Source organism: Hyla sarda, chromosome 4, assembly GCF_029499605.1.
Source record: "Hyla sarda isolate aHylSar1 chromosome 4, aHylSar1.hap1, whole genome shotgun sequence".
Lineage (NCBI taxonomy): Eukaryota > Metazoa > Chordata > Amphibia > Anura > Hylidae > Hyla > Hyla sarda.
Window position 1 is genome coordinate 168624611 of NC_079192.1, and position 27267 is coordinate 168651877.

A 27267-nucleotide genomic window follows, 5' to 3' on the forward strand; every position below is an offset into this window, starting at 1 on the left:
TGATTAGTGATCTGGGTCTGTAGGGGGGGGGTCTGATTAGTGATCTCGGTCTGTAGGGGGGGTCTGATTAGTGATCTGGGTCTGTAGGGGGGGGTCTGATTAGTGATCTGGGTCTGTAGGGGGGTCTGATTAGTGATCTGGGTCTGTAGGGGGGGTCTGATTAGTGATCTGGGTCTGTAAGGGGGGTCTGATTAGTGATCTGGGTCTGTAAGGGGGGTCTGATTAGTGATCTGGGTCTGTAGGGGGGTCTGATTAGTGATCTGGGTCTGTAGGGGGGGTCTGATTAGTGATCTGGGTCTGTAGGGGGGGTCTGATTAGTGATCTGGGTCTGTAGGGGGGTCTGATTAGTGATCTGGGTCTGATCAGTGATCTGGGTCTGTAGGGGGGTCTGATCAGTGATCTGGGTCTGTAGGGGGGTCTGATCAGTGATCTGGGTCTGTAGGGGGGTCTGATCAGTGATCTGGGTCTGTAGGGGGGTCTGATCAGTGATCTGGGTCTGTAGGGGGGTCTGATCAGTGATCTGGGTCTGTAGGGGGGTCTGATCAGTGATCTGGGTCTGTAGGGGGGTCTGATCAGTGATCTGGGTCTGTAGGGGGGTCTGATCAGTGATCTGGGTCTGTAGGGGGGGTCTGATCAGTGATCTGGGTCTGTAGGGGGGTCTGATCAGTGATCTGGGTCTGTAGGGGGGTCTGATCAGTGATCTGGGTCTGTAGGGGGGTCTGATCAGTGATCTGGGTCTGTAGGGGGGTCTGATCAGTGATCTGGGTCTGTAGGGGGGTCTGATCAGTGATCTGGGTTTGTAGGGGGGTCTGATCAGTGATCTGGGTCTGTAGGGGGGTCTGATCAGTGATCTGGGTCTGTAGGGGGGTCTGATCAGTGATCTGGGTCTGTAGGGGTCTGCTCTATAGTTGTTTATGGCAGTGAGACAAGGGATATACACATCTTGTGATACAGGTTGGAGGTGTGTCCTATATACATGGAGAGTAAGTAATGATATGAACAATGTGGGAGTATGAAGCGGCAGAGGCTGCACAGCACCAGGAAGTAGTGAGGAAGCGACCTGAGCCGACACCTCCGCCACATCACTGAACAGACACCGGGTGAGAGGCGGAGCCCCGCCCCGTCCACCTGCTGAGCCCCAGCCCCGGGCTCCTCTTCCGCCACTTCTGTGACTTGTTACGCCATCACGAGACTCTTACAGTTGTCAAATTTACCTGGAAAGGGTTAATGTCCACCGGATCCGCGAAGGGGTTCGTGTCGTAGCCGGCCATGGCTCCTTCTGCGAGGGTCAAAGTGTGGAGCTGGATCGTCCAGCCGGGACTCCGCCTTGGACAGGTACCCTTCGGGATGTGACGGGGCAGTCTGTGCGGGGCGGGGCTCCCGTGTGCGACATCTGTGTAACAGCCAATGGGTGAGCAGCGAGCCTATACTGTCTGTGAGCAGCCAATCACAAGACAAGTCCGTACATAAGGAGGCGGGACTTGTACCTCAGTACTCAACGAGCCTCTGTGGGCGTGGATACTGACACTAAGGCGGGGTTAAGACGAGCCAATATCTCTGTGATATCCGGGAGGGGCGTGTCTTAGGCTGTAGACAGGTAGGACTCGCCACAGGTAAGGCCGCATGACGTCATCAGAGAGGCGTCCAATGGGAAGAGCTGTCAATCAACGGCACTGCGGAGAGTCTATGGACGATCGCTGTCTATGAGATAATCTGTATCTTTTGTATTGATAAATAAAATCTAGCGCTCAATATTGTCACGTGTGTGTTATGAGCTGTGAACGATTCCCAAACCGCCCGCCAATCCCGATCACTGGTATTCATAGACATAACGTCACCGGCGGAAGGTGGACTACAGCTCCCGGCATGCTGCGCGCGCGGTGTGTTGTGGTTGCGCACTGTAAGGAGGTGCACATAGAGAGCGATGGCTGAACCCAGAGGTGAGCGGAGGGCGGAAGGACATGTGGATAGTGTACAGGACCTGGATATAGCGTGGGGGGGATCGGAGTAGGGCGTGCTGGGAAATGTAGTCCTACAGCCTGCCTGCACTCATTCACATCAGTCACTGTAGATTCTGTAATGTACTAAGTAAACCTAAAAAAAAATGTGATTTCTGACAGCTCACTCTGGTATAAGATAAGTATTACGTCTTTCTGCTGGATTTTGCAAATGATTTGTCAATTGGAATTAATTTTTGCCATGCCCCTGTCTTCATATTACTGTGACATGCATTCTATAGCGCCCCCATGTGATCAGTTCATGCTCCTGACTCTCTTGTACATGGCTGGGGAGTGGAGTGACTGTCAAGGAGAATCTGTACTGGAATCTGCTTTTGCGCACACTCACATTTTCAAGGCTTATTTTTGTTGGCCATATATATATATATATATATATATATATAGCGGCAGACCTGTGACTAGTACAGCTACATTTTGTGGGATCTGCTAATAATCTAAGGCAGTGTTTTCCACCCGGGGTGCCTCCAGCTGTTGCAAAACTACAACTCCTAGCATGCCCGAACAGCCTTTGGCTGTTCGGGCATGCTGGAGGTTGTAGTTTTGCAACAGCTGTAGACATCGGGGGGGGGGGGGGGGAGCACTGCCTTAGATTATTAGCAGATCCATTCAAATGTAGCTGTGATCAGTGATCTAAAGCAATGTTTTGCAACCAAGGTGCCTCTAGCTGCTTCGAATGGCTGTCTAGGCATTCTGGGAATTGTAGTTTTGCAACAGCTGGAGGCACTCTGGTTGAGAAACACTGATCTAAGGTCCGTGGGGGTCATACGGGTTAATAGTTCCGCCAAAAGTTATTCTTCCACCCCAGGTCTTTAATGTTTACATGTGCTCATCTTTGCATCACCGCACTATAGAGTGATTGGAGCACAGTAGGGTGACGGGGGTCTAGTAGAGTGAATGGGCACTATAGAGTGAATGAGGGACTACAGTGAATTGGCACTATAGATTAAATGAGGGACGAGAGTGAATAGGGCACTATAGAGAGTGAATGGGCACCATAGAGTAAATGGGACACTACAGTAAATGGGACACTATAGAGGGATTGGAGGACTGTAGAGTGAATGGAATATTCTTTTGGGGATTACGAAATCCAGATTTTCCACAGCAGATATTCTGCATGTGAACACTGAAAACAGGTGGAGGCTCTTGCACAAAAATTTTCTATTATAATAAGCAAAAATCCATAGTGTGATTGGACCCTCATGTAAAGATGGTATTACCACTCCCTTAAACCTTGTGCTTTGCGCAGCCATTATACAAATGTATAGAGCCTAATTATATCTTCATATGCCTCCGATTTTTAGTTTTTTTTTTTTGTCAGATTCTGTACAAATGTGTCAAAAACAAAACGAAGCCATACTTCGGTGGCTAAAAGGACATTCTCCTTAAAATATTGTGTTTAGGTGAGAACAGTTCCTTGCATACATCTTTTTCTTTGGGTATTGTTAGGTATGAGTGTATTGGCTCATGTGGCAGGCAGCGCCCTTTCCACTCCTTTGTTTATAAAAGCTTTAGACTTGTGGGTAATCTTGGCTATAGACGTAACAGCAACTTACAGAGAAAAGAAGGCAACAAGTGCATATATGTGTGATCTGGTGACAAGCTTGAAGCTCATTTGAATGAAATATCCATTGACGCGACAAAGGGTATAGACAAACAGTGGAAATATGATACATAGAAGGATATTTAGAGGGCTCATCTTCCCTAGATAAGAAATATTTTGGTAATTTTGTCCTTCTCTATCATATGCAGTTTTTCTCCTGTCCTGTGTGGTACAAGATTATGCATGGGGCAAGCTCGGAGGTGACAGTGAAGTAGCCCAGCTATGGGCTAGTGGTGACTCTGGGCGGGTGATTGAGCCAAAGAAACCATTTGCAGAGGTAAGGAAAAAAAATAGCTGAATACTATTAATGGAAATATGGTATATATTATTAATACTGATATTGAAGTAGTATGGCCATGGTCACAGGGCTGTAAAGGGGTACTCTGGTGCCTTACTCCATCTCCTGGTGAATGTCACTCCGACTGGTAAGCCACACCCTCCCTGCATTCCATGCCCCATCTCACAAAGACACGCCCACATTTTAAGCCACGCCCCTTTTATTTTCAGCTTACAATATCTTTACCACAACGCAGCCCCACCTGAGGACAGGAATGAGGATTAGATATGGGGACAGGATATAGGGACGGGATATGAGAACAGGATATAGGACCGGGATATGGGGTCGAGATATAAGGACAGGATATGAGGTCAGAATATGAGGAGGGGATTTGGGGTCAGGATATGAAGAGGGGATATGGGGTCAGGATTTAGGGATGGGATATGAGGACAAAAGCTTCCTCCTTTGTTGCTTTTACTCCCCCACAAGGATATAGGGTAGGAAAAACCTGGCAGCCCCGGGTACTCAGCTAGTTTCTAATAAGACAGAGTTATAAGAAAGATGGGGAATACAAGTAGTTAATAAAACAGATGTACTTGGAGATGACCTAGGGCCTCTACTGACTTGTCTACTGAAACAAAGTATCAGATGAGTTGAGATCTGTCCTCATAGAAATTAGATAATACATACAAATGCCACGGTACTCAAGGGAAACCTCGGTATTATCCTCCTTATTATGCGTGTATTTTTATGCAGACCCTAATGGTCTTTTCCTTTACTAGTTGTGGATGGGAACTCACCCCAAAGGTGATGCTCTGATCACCGACAACCGTATTACCCAGAAGACCTTAGGACAATGGATTGCAGCCCATCCAGATTGTCTGGGGTCAAAAGTCAGAGAAGCTTTCCAGGATCAGCTGCCTTTTCTGTTTAAAGTTCTATCTGTGAGGCTCGCACTTTCCATCCAGGCTCATCCAGACAAGGTAACAAAAAGACTGTGCAAATAGATGCTTTTGTATTTTATACCTATGTTGGCACAGTTACACATCTTATTGTATCCCTATGGACTGCAGCTGACAAATACTTCATATGTGGAGGAGACCGCTGTAATCCCTGCTACCGCCGCTGTGCCTGGGCTGTAGGGTAGCGCCACCCCTCTCCAATACAAACGTAGAAGACGATGTCCAGCACCAAGCAGCAAGTAAAAGTCCACTTTATTGAAGCATAACAGTAAAGTACAGGCAGAGCGTAGCAGCCTACGCGTTTCGGACAAGCATGTCCTTAGTCATGGCATAAAAAAGAAATAACATGTTCCTTCTTATACATCCCATTATTCAGTCACATGGTATTGCAGACAAAAAAAATAAAAAATGTGACATGGAATCCCGGATCGGGACAACTTTAGTACTTCCTGGAAAATCCTATTGTATCCAGACAATATACCTGAGATGTTATTCTGCACCACATAATAGTTCCATATAGACTAGCTCATAGGGGATTAACTATATGTGCACATAGATGGATAAGGCTGCTAGATATAAATGGATATATATATATGACGGTACAGATAAAACTATTCTAATATTTCGTTCCAGTAGTTAATTTTTTACTTTTGTTAATTATATTTATGAAATGTATTTGTATAAACTAGAAGAACATGATTTACTAGGGCATACATAAACGAATACAGATACTGTACATAGTACTGTACATAAACTGGGGGATAGATATATTAATATGCCAGAATGAAATCCTGCCTTAAATTCAAGCCTTTCGGCTCCCTGGTGTCCAATAAAAACATCCAGAAAGACTCTATTCAAGAGAAGCCTTCTGGTGTCACCCCCCCCCCCCCCCCCCCCTCACAGTTTGTTTTTGTTTTTTTACTTTTTCTATGCCCATAACCCGCAATGTGTCAACATTACCTGCATGCACATCCTAAAGTGTTTTGACAGTGCAGAGATATTTAGGGATCTAGGATTTTTTGCACCCGACATGCCTGCGAATTCTAGTTTTTAGACTATTGGAAATGCATCCTACATATTGGCAACGGCAGGTTTCACAGGACGCCAAATACACCACATTACAGGTGTTACAATTTATGTAATCCTTCATCCTGAAGACCTTGCCATTGCCATACGAATTAAACTCTTTTTGAATGAGCATATGTTTGCGTGTAATGTAATTATGTCCGCACTTCCAATTTCCTGCATTTTGGAGCCAGTTTGACTGTTTAGAAATGTTTCTTGCATTCCTATTATATAGACTAGGGGATAACACTGCACCCAGAGTCGGACCTCTTCTGGATACCATTTTAAAGTTATCTGTCACTATACGGTTCAATGCTGAGTCCTGTTGTAATATTGGTAATTCCTCATGATTCTGCCGATTTTGTGAGACTGTCTACTGTATTGTGTGACAAAAAATGGAGCATCATTATATCTTTGTTCAGATTGTCTGTTTTTCTTCTCGTTTGTGTCTTGTGCAATAAGCTCCTGTCTATCCAGGGAACTCGCACAATCCCCGGCTCCCTTCAAAACATGTGCAGGGTACCCCCTAACACAGAGCCTGTCAGATAATAGTTTAGATTCTCCTGCAAATATATTCTCTTGTGTACAGTTGCGTCTCAACCTGCACCATTCCCCATATGATTTATTGTCTACAATATGTCGTGGGTGATGCCTCCACTATAGAATTGTCCGCGTTCCCTTTCCTATATGGATTTACCACTTCTTGATTATCAATGGCAGAAAATCGTACATCTAGGAATGGAATGCTGACTCTGGAGAAATTGGATGTAAAGGACAAAATTAAAGTTATGGTTAATGTATTCTACAAACAGGCAAAACTCCTTTCCATCCCCCTCCAAACAAAAATCAAATCATCAATCAAGTGAGTGACGTTGTTCTAAATTTATCTGCCACCACATTGACTGAACCGCAAATTACAGCTCTGAGTAAAGGGTTGAACTATGTCCCGACTTGTGACTTTAATCATTTTGCCACCATTCTAGAGATCAATAGATTTGCCCGTAAACTCACACTCCGCAAGCATTTCATGCAGGTCTCTAGTCCGGAGGGAAATGTGTTTGGGGATAATGTGGGTAGGAATGTCTTCCCTAATACATCTCAAAATGTTAATGTTTTTGATGTAAATGCAGATATTGGCCCAGATTTATCAAACTGTGTGAGAGAAAAAGTGAAGGGATTTTTCCACAGCCACCAATCACAGCTCAGCTAACGAGCTTTGGTAAAGTGAAAGCTGAGCTGTGATTGGCTGCTGTGGGAAAATCCCGCCACATTTTCTCTCTCAAAGATTGATAAATCTGGGCCATTGTTACAGAGTTTTGTGACCAGATGAATACACTTAACCTAAGAGTATTTAATATGGAGTCATTGAGTGTTTGTGATGAGAGACAAGGTTTTTGTACATCTAACAAAGGTTTTTATCCTATTGCATCCCGTCCTCCAGCCCTGGATAAATTCCAGGAACTGGTGGAAAGGGATCTAGTGAAATTACACAATAAGTTTAAAAGACTCATACCCAACTCTAATTTAATCAGAGCTGAACAAACAGAAGTTGAGCAACTTAGAGGCAACCATAGTAGTTATCAGGAATTCTGATATGAGGGGGTTTCATTGTGGTGTTTGATGCAGGTCTATACAAAAAATTTATATAAACATATTTCAAGATGAAAATACATACAGAAGACTGCAGGGAGACCCCACTAAAAATATACAAAAAGCTCTTAACAAGTTAATAGAGGAGGTTGTGTGTATGGGAGCCATAGATGTCAAAACCAAAGAGTACCTAATGGTGGAGAGCCCAGTCACCCCAGTCTTCCACTCTCTTCCCAAGGTCCACAAAGGGTTGTTTCCACCTCCCCTTTGCCCCATTGTGGCAGGCATTGGATCCTTGGGTGGGAGACTCGGTGGACAGTTTTCTGTAACCCCTGACTAGGGTTACCCCAAGCTTTATTAAAGATACCAAACACGCACTTTGCATCATGGATAAATTAACATGGGAACCTGCTTTTGCATGGGCAACATGCAACATTATATCATTGTATCCTTCCATCCCCATTGCACAAGGACTATCTGCTCTGGCTAGACACATGGATAGCTACAGCAGATACTCCCCTGGTTTGAAGGAATTTATTTTAATGGCAACAGAATTTTCGTAAAAAAAAAAATGTTTTAATGTTTAATGGCCAATACTTCCTTCAAACCAGGGGAGCTTCCATGGGAGCCAAGTACTCTCGGTCCTTCGCAAATATATATATATGAGCCAGTGGAAGGAGAAGTTCATCTTCTCGGACAATAATCCATACCAGTCATGTATTAAATAGATGGGGAGGTTCATTGATGATTTGATTTTTGTTTGGGGGATATTACAACAGGACTCAACATTGAACAGTATAGTGACAGATAACTTTAAAATGGTATCCAGAAGAGGTCCGACTCTGGGTGCAGTTTAAGAGTTTAATTTGTATGGCAATGGCAAGGTCTTCAGGATGAAGGATTACATAAATTGTAACACCTGTAATGTGGTGTATTTGGCGTCCTGTGAAACCTGCCGTTGCCAATATGTAGGATGCATTTCCAATAGTCTAAAAACTAGAATTCGCAGGCATATGTCGGGTGCAAAAAATCCTAGATCCCTAAATATCTCTGCACTGTCAAAACACTTTAGGATGTGCGTGCAGGTAATGTTGACACATTGCGGGTTATGGGCATAGAAAAAGTTTTAAAAACTGTGAGGGGGGGGGTAGGGGGGGACACACCAGAAGGCTTCTCTTGAATAGAGAGTCTTTCTGGATGTTTTTATTGGACACCAGGGAGCCGAAAGGCTTGAATTTAAGGCAGGATTTCATTCTGGCGTATTAATATATCTATCCCCCAGTTTGTGTACAGTACTATGTACAGTATCTGTATTCGTTCATGTATGCCCTAGTGAATCATGTTCTTCTAGTTTATACAAATACATTTCTTAAATATAATTAACAAAAGTAAAACATTTACTACTGGAACTAAATATTAGAATAGTTTTATCTGTACCTGCATGCATACCGTATATCCATTTATATCTTACAGCCTTATCCATCCTATGTGCACATATAGTTAATCCCCTATGAGCTAGTCTATATGGAACTATTATGTGGTGCAGAATAACGTCTCACGTCTATTGTCTGGATACAATAGGATTTTCCAGGAGTGCCGATCCGGGATTCCATGTCACATTTTTTAGGTTTTTTCTGTCAGCAATACCATGTGATTGAATAATGGGATGTATAAGAAGGAACATGTTATTGCTTTATTATGCCATGACTATGGACATGCTTGTCCAAAACGCGTAGGCTTCTACGCTCGGCCTGTACTTTACTGTTATGCTTCAATAAAGTGGACTTTTACTTGCTGCTTGGTGCCGGACATCGTCTTCTACATATGGACTGCAGCTGCTTCAACAGAAAGCTTGTGTCTTTCCAGTGTTCCTTACAATGCAACATGGAAGGCATTTTTTCCCAGTAATTCTCCAGCTGTTGCAAAACTACAACTCCCAGCATGCCCGGAAAGCCAAAGGCTGTCCGAGCATACTGGGAGTGTAGTTTTGCAACAGCTGGAGACACGCTGTTTAGAAAACACTTGTGTATAGGAAACCTAAAAAGACGTGAAACCTGATAGAATGTGAAAGTAAAAGGTGCTCTCCTAGAAGTGTCTGGAGCGCATTTTAAAGGGGTTGTAATTTTTGTTTTCCATTAAAATTTTAGCACATTATTATGGGGGCATAATAATTTTTTTTTTTATAACAACGTTTATGGACCTTCTTTACAGCAGGACCCATGGACATGGGGGTGTTTTCTAGGCATGCTTTGTGACCTGTGCAGAATTTATACTACAAGGATGTGAGCTTACGCTATTCAGAATGGTTGTAGATCCTGTGTTATCTACCGTATATACTGGTTTCATCTTTCACTGTACTCCTGTCTGTAATAAGGAGGACGCTGCTGGAAAGTGATCTGCACAGAACAGAAAGTCTCAGCCTAGTTTTAGGCCTAGTGGCCTGACTGAAAACAGGATTACAGGATTATTTATATTATGTTTTATATTAAGGATCAGTGTTTTATATTATAGTTTAGCCAAAGGCTGGAGGTACCTGGTTGGAAAACACTGGTATAGATAGTAAAAATAAAAATTAGAAAAAGACAGTTACCACAAATTTCTAAATATGTTTAACAATGTTTGACAATTGTTCATACATGTACTGATTGTTTGGTAAAACAAAGTCGTATTTACTAAGTGTAACTCAAACCTGATTGAGGGCACCATGACAATATGTAGTCATCAGATTGTCACTTCAGTTGGTGTTCCCCTGCCCATATGCCCAGCTGAATCATAAGGATGGTAATGGAGGGTTCTCCCCTATAGGTAATCTGTTGAAAATGTAATCTGCTGTGATGTTTTACCCAGTGATATTTCACATTGTTAGATGTATTTGTATTTAGGAAAACCTTAGTTGTACATACAGCAGATGTCCATGCAGTGTCTTTAGAAAAAACACTTACCTAAATCCATTGAATATATGCAGAGTTTTCGCACTGTAAACTTCCTGCTGCATTGCTATCCAGGGCGCAATGGAGGCAGGGAGCTGGCTCACCAAGCTCCCCTGCCTCCTCCATATTCTCCATCTGCCCAGGCCCCTTCATTATTATGCAAATGAAAGCCGTGGGTGAGGGGTCAGAGAGCAGACGGAGAATATGGAGTAGACAGGGTAGCCAAGTGAGCCGGCTCCCTGCCTCCATTGTGCCCGGGATAGCAATGTAGCAGGAAGTTCACAGTGCCAGATCTCTGCATATACTCAACGGATTTAGGTAAGAGACCACTCTTTGTATAGCTGTTCACCTGCACTATAACCCAGTATTTTGGGTTTAGTGCAGGTGAACAGGGTGTCAGATTCTCTTTAAGATTGCTATGCAAATGATATAAGAAGAAACTTTCCCATTTGAACATATGCATGCATGTTTATTGGAATAGGAGAAGGTAATAAGATGTAGTAAAACTCTTCTGGCAGTTTCCCATGCAAACAAAATAGTGGACACATTGAATTGGCTCCAACATGCCTGATCCTTCTTTCCCCTGACATCTACCATCGGAAGAGTCAGGTAGCCCCTGTATACATTAAATCATGCACCAATGTTGTCGGGTTTAGGCATATTCATGTAGGCTGGTCTACCTGATACATATATGTTATGAAATCTCCCTTTTCCTTATTTAACCTAAACTTCTATTAGTATTTCTGCTCTATCATTTGTTCTAACACCTAAGTCACCTCTTTGTTTTTCTTTTCCTCTTGCTAAATTCATACCTAGGAACTGGCAAAGAAGCTGCATGCCCAATTTCCTCAGCATTATCCTGATGACAACCACAAGCCAGAGATGGCCATTGCTCTCACCCCTTTCCGGGGTCTTTGTGGATTCAGACCTATAGCTGACATTGCAGGATTCTTGCAGGGTATGCATCGTCCACATATACTGGTCACCTTTACAAATACATGGGGTGACCTGTTTTGTAGTATAGCTTTCCAAATACAGAGATGTGAACATTGGTTTTAGTTGCGCCATCCACTATAGAAATAGCGGCTCGGAAACTAATGGTCACTTTGGTATTGATAGGCTGGACTAAAGGACTAGAATAACAGAAGATAATGAAAAGTGACAAGTAATATGGCTACATTTCCTGTTGTCATGTTTGTAAAAATGTATTTCAAGAAAGAATTATCAGTCTTTGGCTATTTCTACATTTCTGATCTTCTTATAAATGGTCATTTATATTTTGAGTTTATTCTCTTTAATTGTACAGCTGTCATTTCATACAAGTAGTTTATTACTAGTCAGACCGCACATGGAATATACATTTAAAGCACATTTTCACAGTATCTCAGTTTAAAGACTATCCATCATTATATTGTAGGCATTCCAGAGTTCCGTGCACTTATAGGTCAGGATGCTGCCCAACAGCTGGAGTCCAGTGCAGAAGATCCCAGTAAGGAGGCCGTACAGCGGAAGGCACTGCAGCGATGCTTCACCTGCATGATGCAGAGCGGCAAGAAAGAGTTTGCAGAACAGCTTAACCTGCTGGTGCAACGTGTAACACAACAAGGTACAGAAATATAGTTAGGGACAAATAGAGTTTATTGTAGCATGCCGATTTCTTCTGGTCACTCCGCTATCCTTCTAGAGCTAAAGGGCATGTAAAACATTGATGTATATTACCTATATATTTGTGGTCCTAGCAGAAAGAAACAGTTCCTGATCGTCCTACTGCAGCACAATAACAAATGGGTTAAAGCCTCCATGGTACAATTAGAAAGACAGGGAGACGGGTCACCCTATAAAGTCGATCACCAGACAAGGGGCCAGTGTATTTTTTCTTTCACCCGTAAGGTGCTCTCTGTGAGACAGGTTATCCTGGCCTAGTTCAGGAGTTTCAAGTGTGAAAATGGAGAAAAGGAAAAAATGATCGCTGTGCTTCGGCATGGGGCCGGTCAGGGCGGCTCCTGGCTTAAGGAGTACACGCAGTATACAGGGAGCTTTCTCTGTCCCTCGTGGTGTACAAACTGTATATAGGGAGTGATACAATACAGGGATTTAGGTGCACTACTGTGGTAGATGTATACAATGACATTGGCTATCCCTCAATACTGATGTTAAAATTGAGACATTCTTGCAAACAACAAACAGGGGTACTGATGTGCAAAGGGCTTGACAAAGAAGGCGTTGCCTTTGGAACGTTGTATGGACTTTCACACCCTCGGGTGCAGGAGATGGCCGTTCCAATGGACACAGGTTATATGAATACAAAGAACCTGGTGAGCTGCTAAAAGATCTCCGCCGGACACTGCTGTTATATTTTTTGTGCACATGGGTGAATATATATTTTTTGAGAATTGTATTTCTCTGTGAAACTTTATAAAAGAAGAATATTGAGCAGTAAATAAGCGTGTGTTTTTTTCTGTGGATGAAAAATTGAGACATTCGCCAGTATATCCTTATATGAAGGACATACCAGAGCCCGCACACCAACTCCAAGGTTTCTCAAGTGGCACGGGACCTAACACTAACCTACCTGGGCGTGATAAGCAAAACAGGGGCCAGTGGGCAATTACAGCAGAATAAGGCCGACTCGAAGCTTGCTCCCAGTAACCTCCAGTTTGACTGTGCACACATACAATGGGAGGAGGGAGGCAGACTACAAGCCCCACCTAAGTTGGCTGATGTATGCCGGCCTCACAGGTGAACCTTAATGCTGCCTTAATAGTGATTAAGGCGCATTCAATGTGGAGTTTATACACCTCCAAGTTTAAGATTTAAACAACAACAAAGACGTGATCTATGTTCCTCAGCCTCATGTGTAACAGCTGTATACAGGGAGTGATCTCTGTCCCTTAGCCTTATGGTATACAAGCTGTATACAGGGAGTGATCTCTGTCCCTCAGCCTTATGGTATACAAGCTGTATACAGGGAGTGATCTCTGTCCCTCAGCCTTATGGTGTACAAGCTGTATACAGGGTGTGATCTCTGTCCCTCAGCCTTATGGTAAACAAGCTGTATACAGGGTGTGATCTCTGTCCCTCAGCCTTATGGTATACAAGCTGTATACAGGGTGTGATCTCTGTCCCTCAGCCTCATGTGTACAAGCTGTATACAGGGAGTGATCTCTGTCTCTCAGCCTCATGTGTACAAGCTGTATACAGGGAGTGATCTCTGTCCCTCAGCCTCATGTGTACAAGCTGTATACAGGGAGTGATCTCTGTCCCTCAGCCTTATGGTGTACAGTAAAATCTCCCTTAGTGGATACCTCTCAATAGGGGACACCTCCCAATAGCGGACAGTTTTTAATTCCCCGGCAGAGTCCCATAGGACTTAATGTATTTGCACCCTTCAAATAGGGGACATTCCCACTAGCGGACACACCCAATAGGGGACAAAACACACTCCTAATAGGGGACAAAACACTCATTATAAGGGACAACGATGCTTATGTGCTGGCCCTACCTTGTAACAGGGCCACCTTCAGGGAGGTACAGCCAAAACCCCAGTAAGGGGCCCTGGCCCGCGGTGCACCACCCTGCAGCAGCCCCAGCACAGAAGCAGAAGACCGCTGTTAAACAATCCACCGGCCACATCATTCACCCCCTTCCCACTCCTGATCACTTTATTACCCCCTGTTCCACATCATTTCCCTTTGATCCCCCCCCGTGCCATTTCATTCCCCCAAATTATCACCCCTCCTTTACCATCCCCTGTGCCACTTTATTCCCCCTGTACCAAATCATCCCCCCTCACTCCTTATGCCACATCACTTTTTTTTCTTACCTCCTCCCCCTGCTTTTCTTCTTGCCTGGCCAGCAGGCTAATGTGCAGGGGCTCTCAGCGGGTTTGACGTTCTCCGTGTCCAAATCCAAGCATAGTCTTTGTATGAAAGGCTGCTCCTCATCCTGATAAATTATTGCCTCTATATGATGGTGGCTGAACTGGGGCTTTCTGTGGCACCGCTAGATTGCAGTCCACAGATTCACATACAACTCAATAAATGTGTTCCTTGCTCTCCAGCACAAAGCTAATTCTCTTTTAAAATGTCTCCTCCTCTGCAGCTCTCAAGTCTGCTCTCACCTCTGTGACCACATCTCCCTATCTGTGTCTCATGAAAATGCTGTTTTTTTTATTTTTTATAACAGTTTTTTTTATTAAAGAATTTTTCTTTAAAACAGATATTTGAGAATAAGAAAATAAAAGTACATAGAATAATAAACAGAGTCATTACATATTAAAAAGACCAGGTTACAATATGATAACATATATCCGGCTGTAATGATGTTGTAAAGTCCAGATTATTTCAGGTCGGCTCTGTGAGTATCCAGGGAAGACCCCACATCAGAGACATGAAGCTTAGATAAAAGACGTTATCTAACAGATAATAAAGAATGAAGCGAGGATAATATGAAGTGCTATTAGAGGAAACTAATAATATCTCTTGACTCCGGATCCATTACACCTCAGCTTATGGTCAATAATCCAGGCAATATGCAATGAGGAAGATGTAAAATAATGTAAAAAAAAAAACAGGAGGTAAAAAGTTTGTAAGAGGTAGAAAGTTAATAGAGAAAAAGACAGGTAAGTATGGAAGATAAAGATAAAGGGACGGATAAGTAGGGAAGATAAAGATAATAGAGAAGTATCCGCTCAGCTCCAGCTCCTCAGGGTCCATCCACCGCCTCAGACCACTCTCAGGGACTCCACATATTCATCCCACCGGCGCCACAAAGTATCAAATGTATCCAGCCTGTTTTCCACCATGGGGGACATATTTTCCATTCTCCGTATATCTGCGATTTTATCTAGTAGCATCTGGAATGGGGGGCTATCAGTTTTCCTCCACCACTGAGCCACAAGACACTTGGCCGCAGTGAGTATATGTAAGAAGAGTTTAGACAGAATGGTAGTGATTCCACTGGGGGGGATGTTCAGAAGATATGTCTCCGCTGACAGTGGGATGTGGGACCCTATAACCCTCCTAACTAGTGACTGCACCTCCAGCCAAAAGTGTCTTAGAAGTGGGCAGTCCCAAAATATGTGTGGTATAGAACCAATATCTCTATTACACCTCCAACAAGAGGGTGAAAGCTGCGGGAAGAGGCGGTGCAGAAGCTCAGGCGTGTGATACCAATGTAGTAAGATTTTGTACTGGTTCTCTTTGTGTGTGATACAAGTCGAGGACTTAGCTGCCCGTGACCATATGACCTGCCATTGTGCAAAGATGAGGGATTTCCCTAAATAAGATTCCCACTTGGTCATATATGGGTGTCGTAGTTGGTGTCCTCTGGAGATATTAGGATATCATAAATTCTTGAGATCAAGCCTCTAGTGGAGGTGTCTCGTTTACAGATAGATTCAAAGGGTATTGGAGGTGGGAAGGGGGGGATGGGATGGGTGAATCCCTAAATGTTTCTGAATGGTGTGGAAGTGAGATAGGGACTCTCTTGTTATGTGAAATTTGTCACTAATAGATTGTGGGCTTAGAAGCTTTCGAGTAATGGGATCAATCAAGTCAGCTAAATAAAATATCTTGGCTGTGATCCAAGGAGAGACAGTCCTGATATCATCACTATCTGGAATACTAGGGTTAAATAACATTGGTGTGAGTAGAGAGGTTAGTGATTTAAGAGGGTATGTGGAGGAGGCCTCATTCCAGATTTTAATAGTTAGTCTCATTGGCCCCAAAAGGTTCCTTGTGACAGTGCAGGGGGGTGGATGACCATATCATAGAGGATGGGTGTATAGGAGAAATCCACAACTTCTCAACTTCAGTCCACCTGCTATATGACAAAAATTTCGTCCATGAGGGGATTCTCCGGAGGTACACTGCCAAATAATATTTATATATATATATATATATATATATATAAGGCATGGCCAGGCCTCCAAACAGTTTTTTAGCAGATAGGATCGCCGCCGAGAAATTATGTCTCCCACCCCTCCATATGAATTTAAGCAACATAGTTTGGAACTTTTTAATGGCAGTTTTGAGAATGGGGACAGGCAAAGTCTGACTACAGGAATTTTGGTAGAATGGATATTTTTACAGCTGCTAATAGGGAGAGTGATATTGGGGCCCATTTGTCTAACAATGTTTGTATATTTTGGAAGAGACGAGGGAAGTTCTGCTTATATAGTGAAGAGTCTGTGGGTGTAAGACGGACTCCTAGTTAACCCAAGGACGTATCCTGCCATTTATAGGGAAATGACTGTTTCAGATTTAAGAGATCAATTGGGGGGATATTAATTAGGAGGGCTTCTGTTTTTGAAGTAGAAAATGCTGTTTTATAAGAGAAAATTCATATTGTGCCTTTAATGAAGTCTGCCTCAGATGTTCATTACATGTCATGTGCTCTTCCAGATCACTGGCCTTAACATAAATTATTGCCAGATCTGGAAGAGCACATGACATGTCATAAACATCTGAGGCAGATTTCATTAAAGGCACAATAAGAATTTCCTCTTACAAAACATCTATATTACAATATCTGAAGTTTATAGATTTCTGATAATTTCCCATCAAATGACTCTCTCTCTCAGAAAGTGGAGTATTTATTGCTCACCCAGGGTCATCTAGTTTGCTATGGATTTTCTAGGTCTCCTCACATTCTCTTAAGATGTGGGGACCACAAAAGGGAAGATTTAACCAGGAAATATACATTCTTATGTATAAAACCATTCACCAAGAGAAGTAGAGTTTCATTCCAGCAATCTTCAACCAAATAATGGCCAGAATGTGGGTTGTAGCCCTGCATGTTGGGACATCAGAGAGTATAAGAAAGCTCTCATATTCTGCTTCCTGTACCTCACATCAGGCTTTGTCAACTGACTAGCTCTCAGTTGATCATCTGAAGGCTGGTGTATGTTTTGCCTATATCCAAGTGTTGGAAAGGACACACAGTTGCTGAATATATTCTCCTACAGCTAGCCTCTTTTTCAGAGCTCCTAAGAACTTAGCCCTACCTGCCAAACTTTATCCCCATCTTGGCACTTGCCCATTTACCTTCTACTCATTACCTCTTAGGCTAAGAGCTACCATAACTTATAGGCCTGGGTGACTCTTAAAGGGGTACTCCGGTGCTTAGACCTCTTATCCCCTATCCAAAGGATAGGGGATTTGATGCCTGACCGCAGGAGTCCCGCCGCTGGGGACCCCCGTGATCTTGCACGCGGCACCCCGTTTGTAATCAGTCCCCGGAGCGTGTTTGCGCCGGGTCTGATTATGGGCGACCACAGGGCGGGCGGCATGTGACGTCACGCCTGCGCCCCCGTGTGACGTCACGCTCCGCCTCTCAATGCATGCCTACGGGGCGTGACAGCTATCACGCCCCCTCCCGTAGGCTTGCATTGAGGGGCGGAGCGTGATGTCACACGCCGCCCTGTGGTCGCCCGTAATCAGACCCGGAGCGAACACGCTCAGAGGACTGATTACAAACGCGGTGCCGCGTGCAAGATCACGAGGGGTCCCCAGCGGCGGGACTCCCGCGGTCAGGCATCTTATCCCTCCTTTGCTTTTAAAGGTTTGTTCCATTGTCAACCTTTAGGCTAAGTTGGAGCATGTTCCATTGGATCAAATATGTAAGTCATCTATTTCCACATTTTTTGAACATTACAGATTGGATATTCTTGCTACAGAGGTCTCAAATTTATACTATAAAAAGAGTTCTAGCTGGCTTAATCTGTCCCACCTACTCAAGGTACTGATTTTCAAGTCGCATTTGTTATTGTGCTGCTGTAGGACGATCAGGAAAACTAAAATGTACTTACTGAAGTTCATTTACTGGAGTCCGTAGGCAGCACAAGCTTCCCACCCATGGTACCTTTTTACTGTTATACCCTGCTCAAAAAAAAGAAAGGGAACACTAAGATAACACATCCTAGATCTGAATGAACTAATTGTATGAAATACTTTCGTCTTTACATAGTTGAATGTGCTTCCAACAAAATCACACACAAAATTATCAATGAAAATAAAAGCTAAGCTAAACTAAAGGCTGATCTAACTTTGATGTAATATCCTTAAAACAAGTCAAATTGAGGCCTAGTAGTGTGTGTGGCATCCACGTGCCCATATGACCTGCCTACAACGCCTGGGCATCCTCCTGATGAGGTGGCGGATGGTCTCCTGAAGGATATCCTCCCAGACCTGGACTAAAGCATCCGCCAACTCCTGGACAGTCTGTGGTTGGAGGATGGAGCGAGACATGATGTCCCAGATGTGCTCAGTCAGATTCAGGTCTGGGGAACAGGCGGGCCAGTCCATAGTATCAATGCCTTCCTCTTGCAGGAACTGCTGACACACTCCAGCCACATGAGGTCTAGCATTGTCTTGCATTAGGAGGAATCCAGGGCCAACCGCACCAGCATATGGTTTCACAAGGGTTCTGAGGATCTTATCTCGGTACCTAATGGCAATCAGGCTACCACTGGCAAGCACATGGAGGGCTGTGCGGTCCCCCAAAGAAATGCCACCCCACACCATTACTGACCCACCGCCAAACCGGTCATGCTGGAGGATGTTGCAGGCAGCAGAACATTCTCCATGGCATCTCCAGACTCTGTTCCATCTCTCACATGCTTAGTGTGAACCTGCTTTCATCTGTGAAGAGCACAGAGCGCCAGTGGCGAATTTGCCAATCTTGTTGTTCTCTGGCAAATGCCAAACGTCCTGCACGGTGTTGGGCTGTAAGTACAACCCCCACCTTTGGACGTCAGGCCCTCATACCACCCTCATGGAGTCTGTTTCTGACCGTTGGAGTGGACACATGCACATTTGTGGCCTGCTGGAGGTCATTTTGCAGAGCTCTGGCAGTGCTCCTCCTTGTACAAAGGCAGAGGTAGCGGTCCTGCTGCTGGGTTGTTGCGCTCCTATGGCCTCCTCCACATCTCCTGATTTACTGGCCTGTCTCCTGGTAGCGCCTCCATGCTCTGGACACTACCCTGACAGACACAGCAAACCTTCTTGCCACAGCTCGCAATGATGTGCCACCCTGGATGAGCTGCCCTACCTGTGCCACTTGTGTGGGTTGTAGACTCCGTCTCATGCTACCACTAGAGTGAAAGCACCGCCAGCATTCAAAAGTGACCAAAACATCAGCCAGGAAGCATAGGAACTGAGAAGTGATCTGTGGTCACCACCTGCAGAACCACTCCTATATTTTCTGGGTGTCTTCCTAATTACCTATAATTTCCACCTGTTGTCTGTTCCATTTTCACAACAGCATGTGAAATTGATTGTCAATCAGTGTTGCTTCCTCAGTGGACAGTGTGATTTCACAGAAGTGTGATTGACTTGGAGTTACATTGTGTTGTTTAAGTGTTCCCTTTATTTTTTTGAGCAGTGTAAATACACTGGCTCCTTGTCTGGTGATCGGCTTTATAGGGTGAAAGGTATGTGTTTAATTGATTTATTTCTAATTAACTTGTCTCTGTCTGATTGTTCCTTGGGGGACTTTAACCCATTTGTTTTTGTGCTGCCTACGGACTCCAGGAAATAAAAACATTTTGGTAAGTGAATTTTTGTTTTCTCTTTTGCTATGACTCTCTAGGCCTGGAGGTGAAATATACTCATGTAAACAGTTCTTAAAGCATTTTAAGATGTACATGTACTTGAGCTTTTAAAGCATTGGTTTCTAGGAAATATTATGGAAAAGTTTTCCATAACAACCCATCTTACCACATTCAAACCTGCTTTAGCAGGTTTGCTATAGGCTGCAATGACACTTTTTTTGTCCTGACCAAACAGAAACCACAAAAAGGAACCTGTGACCAAGAAGGCAATGTAAATCTGTGTGCAAGGAGCTCCCCCTTGTGGGGACTTTTTTAGTCAGAATTGTAGCACATAATCTCTAGCTATAAGAAATATCATTTAGAAACATGGGGGGAGGGGTTACAATGGTTATACTAAAAAAAAAAAAAATCACACACAAGTTTAGCCCAACATTGTTTATTTAAATAAGTGACTGTCAGTCAATTTTTCACCAATACCTATGCAAAAAACATTGTTAAATTTCCTCCATTTATTAATTGTATGTTTGATATGTCAGAGAATTATCAAAAGCATTAGTCAATTGGGATGTGTATGTCAGTATTCGAAAAGCAAAATGTCCCGGCCTAGGCTTCTTAAATGCTCGTAAAGATTTTATTCACATCCAGATATATTACAAAGAAATGCAAGCGAGGGGCCGGGGGCTCACAGAGTAAGCGCTTCTTGCTTCAAGCGGTCTCTTGCTTGCATTTGTTTGTAATATATCTGGATGTGAATAAAATCTTTACGAGCATTTCAGAAGCCTAGGCCGGGACATTTTGCTTTTTTCTTGGATTTTCTGGGTCCACAAACACAGCACTGTTACTCGCGTACCGTCCTCTACTTCATTTTACCTGTATGTCAGTATGCACTGGGTCTGCTAAGTATGTATCACTAGTAGCATTCTGTGGCATTATACTATGACTGACTGTTCTTGCATACCTCTATTTCAGTTCAGAGAGGTGAAGATGTGTCCTATTGTATTGGAGACCTGCTCCTCACACTGCACTCACAGTTTCCTGGAGACATAGGATGCTTTGCTATTTACTTTCTCAATGTAGTGACTCTTCAACCTGGAGAGGCCATGTATCTAGGAGCCAATGAACCCCATGCATATCTGGAGGGAGGTGAGTAACTGTGCAAAACCATGTGTAGAGATATTCCTATTCAACAGCAAGTATCCTGCCATCTGATTGACGTGTTAACCCCTTGTTATCCGACCTTTTTTTACATTATTCATTAATATCAGGTTGGCAGTAGAGATGAGCGAATTTACAGTAAATTCGATTCGTCATTAACTTCTCGGCTCGGCAGTTGATGGCTTATCCTGCATAAATTAGTTCAGCTTTCAGGTGCTCCCGTGGGCTGGAAAAGGTGGATACAGTCCTAGGAGACTCTTTCCTAGGACTGTATCCACCTTTTCCAGCCCACCAGAGCACCTGAAAGCTGAACAAATTTATGCAAGATAAGTCATCAACTGCCGAGCCGAGAAGTTCGTGACGAATCTAATTTACTGTAAATTCGCTCATCTCTAGTTGGCAGCAGTGCTAGTTTTTAAAGGGGTTAGTCACTTGTAAACATTTCTTTCTAAAATAGGTGTTATGGTCCTTATAAGTCCTTTTAAGTTATTGGTCCCCATTATGTGTAATGAGAAGCTCCACCTGTCGATCCCTTGTACTCTCTCTCCCCAGCAGACTGAGATCCTTTCCATTACAAGGCGTCCTAAGTAGGCGCAGGTCACCATAATATCACTCAGCCTCCTCCATTGGACTGCAGTAAAGTAGTGCAAGTGCAATAGAGGAGGCTAAGAGACCTTGTAATGGTCCCATGATCCTCCATAGGACACAGTGTTATGGGTGGGATCTCCATCTGACAGGGGAATCAGGGGGCTGAGTTTCTCATTGGATGATTAAAGGGGTACTCCGGTGAAAACCTTTTTTTCTTTTAAATCAACTGGTGGCAGAAAGTTAAACATATTTGTAAATTACTTCTATTAAAAAATCTTAATCCTTCCATTACTTATTAGCTGCTGAATACTACAGAGGAAATTCCTTTCTTTTTGGAACACTGATGACATCACGAGCACAGTGCTCTCTGCTGACATCTCTGTCCATTTTAGCAACCGTGCATTGCAGTGCTGGGGACTTGGGTTCAAATCCCACTAAGGACAACAATAAATAAAGAGTTATTAGTATTATAATAACGTCAGCAGAGAGAACTGTGCTCGTGATGTCATCAGAGAGCATTCCAAAAAGAAAAGAATTTCCTCTGTAGTATTCAGCAGCTAATAAGTACAGGAAGGATTAAGATTTTTTAATAGAAGTAATTTACAAATATGTTTAACTTTCTGTCACCAGTTGATTTAAAAGAAAAAAAGGTTTCCACTGGAGTACCCCTTTAAGTGCCACAGCCTGGCACACCTTCTCGCCTGCCCTTACCTCCCAGCCTCTGAGTGATTGATATATACACTAGAAAGGGGCTGGGATGTAAGGAGACAAGCAAGGATGTGTACCAGGCTCTGGCACCATCAGCTCCAGGAAAGGTACAGTTTGCTTTAATACCCTAACAGCTATCCTACAACGGCCCTGATTTACTATTGTAATCCCAACCTGTTTTGTCAGGTTGTGCAACAGAATTTGGCACATTGCGCCACAAATTGTGCCTGCTCCAGAATTTGCGCCAAAACATGTAAAAACCTGACCAACTCTCCAGAAAACTTGAAGGGGCGTGGCCCCCATATTTACTAATGTTTCCACAGAAAATGTGGTGGATTTGAGCTCTAGAAAACCCCACAGCTCAGAGCATGTGTAAATGCAAAATGTAGGGAAACCTTAGTAAATACCGTGGAAAAATACTTTTAGGGAATTAAAACCCATAAAGAAAACTATACTCCACTCTTAGTAAATTAGGGCCAGTGTCTGCGGTAAATACTGCTGACAGGTTCCATTTTATACCACGTTGACTAGCAGTATTGTGTACATTTTTTAATGTCATAAAAATGGCTGGATAAAAAACAGACCACATGCAAAAACTGCCAAAAAGGAACCAGATGGCTTGTGGGCCATTTTTGGGCCACAAAATGCTGTTAAAGATAAAAATATAGCACAGTGGTTTACATGTTATATTAAATGGCTACTGTCACAAAAATGTTTTTGCTATGTCAGAGAGACATATCACAGCTTTTATAGGTTGCAGTCTGGGTTTTTAGACCCTGACCAATCGTGAAAACGAGCTGAGAGAAGTGCACACAGGTGCATGCACACCACGTTTTCACTCTACGGGTAGCGGATCCGGCGGGGGGAGGGGAAAATCGTGCACTCCTGTACCCCAGCCGGACCAACGCCCTAATCCATTGACTTTAATGAGCCGACCGGAGTCACTGTTTTACTCCGGCCTGCTCCTTTTTTACCCATATCCGGTTTTCTGACCGGACCTCAGAAAGTTTTGAGGTCCGGTCAGAAAACCGGATACGGGTCAAAAATTATCTGACCGGAGTAAAACGGTGACTCCGGTCGGTCTGGCTGAGGTACGGGAGCGCACGATTTCCCCCTCCCCCCGCCAGATCCGGCACCCATAGAGTGAAAACGTGGTGTGCATGCACCCTTAGCATGTTCTCCCCCGACACAGGGCTGGAGAGAAGCATGCAGCTGCACAAATCTCTTCCCAGCTCAATCTAGAGATCGGTTGGGGTTTGAGCAGTCAGTCCCCGACTAATAAAAACATTCAGCAGGACATGTCAAAAGTTTTTTTTGTTTTTTTCCAGTGACCGGATACACTTCTCATGACACGTCACAACATATGCTAATGTATTAAAACAAACCTCTGCTGTTTCTACAGATTGTATAGAATGTATGGCTTGTTCTGATAACACGGTCCGTGCTGGACTCACCCCAAAATTTATTGATGTGGATACACTGTGTGCAATGCTGACCTACATACCAGCTCCTGCTGCTGACAAGCTGTTTTCACCATCACCAGTTATTGGAGACTCCTACGCCCTCCTTTACAACCCTCCCGTACTTGATTTCTCAGTTATCAAAATTGAGGTAAATTAGTGTAGCTCCATGTTTTATTGTTTGAGGCATGCTGTTAGTGTAAGACCATGGCCCAGGTGTCAACCATGAAAGGTCTAAGTGTTTTCTTTATAAAAGATGTCACATAAGTCAGGGTGCATTCACACCAGGTTTTGGGCATATGTCTGACAAATCTGGTGGGGAAATTTAAGACCACTGTTTTCAGGCCGGCAACAAAACTGGATATGGTGCAAAAATTTGCTCCCACTCCGTCTGGATCATTTAAATGAATGGAATGCAGCGTGGGGCCCAATTTCCTCGACGGCGCTGGCACCCATATGCCCAAAGTGTGAATGTAGCCTTACCCAGTCATAATCTACATATACTTTTAAGTATAATTTTCAGCAATTTTCCCAAAATGCATAAAATGATTCCTTCAGTATTTTGATTTATATATTTTCAAACATATTTTCCCAACTTCAAACCAGATTATCCTAAAAAGCAAAGAAAAACAAAACTATATTCATTTAATTTTTTTTATTTTTTATCAGCTGCTGTATACCACAGAGGAAGAAGTTGAGTTGTTCTTTTCTGTCTGACCACAGTTCTCTCTGCTGACACCTCTGTCCATGCCAGGAACTGTCCAGAGTAGGAGAGATTTGCTATGGGGATTTGCTCCTGCTCTGGACAGTTCCTGACATGGTCAGAGATGTCCACAGAGAGCACTGTGGTCAGACTGAAAAGAACAACTCAACTTCCTCTGGCGCATACAGCAGCTGATAAGTACTGGAAGGGTTAAGATTTTTTAATAGAAGTAATTTACAAATCTGTATGACTTTCTGGCACCAATTGATCTGGAAAAAAAAATGTTTTCTATTGGAGTACCCCAGTACCCATTTAAGCCTTTGCACTATTAGATAGCAATGCTTTAAGTCTGCACTTTGTAACATCTAATGGTCTTCAGTACCAAAAACATAACAAATTTATCAAGAAGTCAGAATGTCTGTATTTTCATATCCCTGCAGGTTCCATCTTCCGTATCACAGTACCAGGTTGCTCCATTAGATTCCGCAAGTATTCTATTGGTAGTCCGGGGCCAGGCCACAAGCCAAGGAATCCATGGAGGATTAAGTCTTCATTCAGGCTCCGTTCTCTTCATCTCTGCTAATGAAAGTCTAACCCTGAGTGTGGACCCATCCCACAATCTCCTTTTATTCAGGGCTTGTTGTCTGTTGCAATGATGGAGATAGTCAATGCTGTTACATGAGACACACTCCAGTTACTAAAACTGCAGTACGGAGAAGACATGAATCAGGGGCATTTCTGAGAACTACATTGGATGCTGTGGGGGTTCATACTCGTCCAGCATACTTATTTTTACAGTGCAAAGGCAAAATAAAATGATGTTACTATGACACCCTTACTGCGCCCGCCAATAATTCATTTGTGTAGACAATAATGCCGGATGAGGTTTATCCTCTTATTATTTCACCATATGGTCACTTTTCCAGCTGCAGGCTATAGCATTGTCATCTTCATAATAGAAATAAGGTAAAAATGTAACATTTACAAGGGTGTCACACCCTTAGGCCACGTTCACACAACAGAATTTCGGTGCGGAATTTACTGCACAATGTTCAATGGGATTCCATTGTTCCATTCAGACTGTGGAATTTCTTCTGCAGAAATTCAGCATTCTCTAAAAAGTCCAGTCTAATAATTTTGCAAAAAAATCCATATGTGGTGTGGTGGTAGTGGGAGGAGTAATCGACCACGTATATATTCAGGAAATGGACCATACTTAGACACTATTAGACTACATTCAGGCCACTTAATTTTAAGGGTCTGTTGCCATCCCTTTTTGCTGATGCAAAGCCTGATGAAGGGCACAAAACACAATGTAAATGTAGGTGAACTGGCTACAGCCGGAGTGCTCTGCCAATGCTCCAGCAAAGCTTCATCCCAAGCTATATAAAAAAAAAAAAAAAGCTAATAAGACATTAATGCATCCTACAGATTTCTATAAGTGTATTATTCTGCTAAAAATCCTGCAGACAAAGTGTGGTTTGGTGTTTTTTTTAAACAAATATACTTTTAAGGTATGTTCACATGTACAGGATCTGCTGCATATTTTGTGCAGCTGATTTTGCTATCCATTAAAAGGAGGAGATCTGTAGTGCTCTGAACTTTATCCCCTATCAGAAGGATAGGGGCTAAGTTTTAGATCGCTGGGGCCGCGGGAATGTACAGGAAAGGGGGTGTTCCGTCCCCGCATGACTCGGCAGCCGCCACGCCCCTCTATGAATCCCATAGAGATACATGGAGGGGCGTGCCGGCTGCTGCGTCATGCGGGGACGGAACGCCCCCTTTCCTGTACATTGCCGCAGCCCCATACAGGAGATTCTGGAGGGGGCCCCCAGCGCTCGGACCCCCCGCGATCTAAAATTTATCCCCTATCCTTCGGATAGTGGATAAAGGTCAGAGCACTACAGATCTCCTTTAATTTCAATAGGTGGCAAAATCAGCTGCAGAAAGTATGCAGCAAATCCTATATGTGTGAACATACCCTTAAATATAACATTATCTATTTCCTCCATGTATATTTGACTATATTACATTTCATGACCAGAAGACTTTCCAGTTAAGCTAGGAGTGCTTCTATCAGACTAATGTACTGTAAACACATCTGGGAAAAGTTGACCAGTTTCCCATAGCAACCAGATTGCTTTTTTCCATTTAACCCCTTACGGACTCAGCGTTTCAGTTTTGCATTTTAATTTTTTCCTCATCACCTTCTAAAAATCATAACTCTTTCAATTTTGCACATAAAAATCCATATGATTGCTTATTTTTTTGCACCACCAATTCTACTTTGCAATGACAGTCATTTTACCCCAAAAAAATCGGCGAACGGAAAAAAAATTAATTGTGCGACAAAATTTAAGAAAAAATTTCACTTTGTAAATTTTGGGGCTTCCGTTTCTATGCAGTGCATTTTCCAGTAAAAATGACACCTTATGTTTATTCTGTAGGTCCATACAGTTAAAATGATAGCCTACTTATATAGGTTTAAATTTGTCGTCCTTCTGAAAAAAATCCTAACTACATGCAGGTGAATTTATAAGTTTATGGGGGCTCATTTTTTGTGCCGTGTTCTGAAGTTATCGGTATCAATTTTGCATTGATCTGACTTTTTGATCACTTTTTATTCATTTTTTTTTATTATATAAAAAGTGACAAAAA

The 27267-nt window shown here is 43.2% G+C and overlaps 2 protein-coding genes across 6 annotated transcripts in view; one reads left to right on the forward strand and one right to left on the reverse strand.

The window, feature by feature from the left end:
• SCAMP2 (secretory carrier membrane protein 2) overlaps nucleotides 1–1410 on the reverse strand; it is a 46484-nt gene extending 45074 nt beyond the window's left edge. Inside the window, exon 1 of the mRNA XM_056572690.1 lies at nucleotides 1215–1410. Within this exon, the coding sequence (XP_056428665.1) occupies nucleotides 1215–1271 (57 nt within the window). The 5' untranslated portion in view covers nucleotides 1272–1410. The remainder of the gene's footprint in view (nucleotides 1–1214) is intronic.
• MPI (mannose phosphate isomerase) lies at nucleotides 1210–25447 on the forward strand. Of its 5 annotated transcripts, none has more exons than XM_056572689.1 (8): nucleotides 1210–1335; nucleotides 3768–3895; nucleotides 4678–4878; nucleotides 11259–11400; nucleotides 11860–12048; nucleotides 20965–21138; nucleotides 23849–24057; nucleotides 25050–25447. In XM_056572689.1, exons 3-8 carry the CDS (start codon nucleotides 4684–4686, stop codon nucleotides 25263–25265), a joined length of 1125 nt encoding a protein of 374 aa, XP_056428664.1. In that variant the 5' UTR covers nucleotides 1210–1335; nucleotides 3768–3895; nucleotides 4678–4683; the 3' UTR covers nucleotides 25266–25447. The 5 variants fall into 5 exon arrangements, with proteins under 5 accessions (XP_056428664.1, XP_056428660.1, XP_056428662.1 ...); XM_056572685.1 differs by lacking the exon at nucleotides 1210–1335 and adding an exon at nucleotides 1389–1411; XM_056572687.1 differs by lacking the exon at nucleotides 1210–1335 and adding an exon at nucleotides 1420–1613.
• The last annotated feature ends 1820 nt before the right edge of the window (nucleotides 25448–27267 follow it).

Excerpts from the sequence above, each read along its gene's own strand:
- MPI (XM_056572684.1), top strand. Across the intron at positions 4,879-11,258 it reads TCCAGGCTCATCCAGACAAG|GAACTGGCAAAGAAGCTGCA; the intron begins GTAACAAAAAGA and ends ATTCATACCTAG. Across the intron at positions 21,139-23,848 it reads CCATGCATATCTGGAGGGAG|ATTGTATAGAATGTATGGCT; the intron begins GTGAGTAACTGT and ends CTGTTTCTACAG.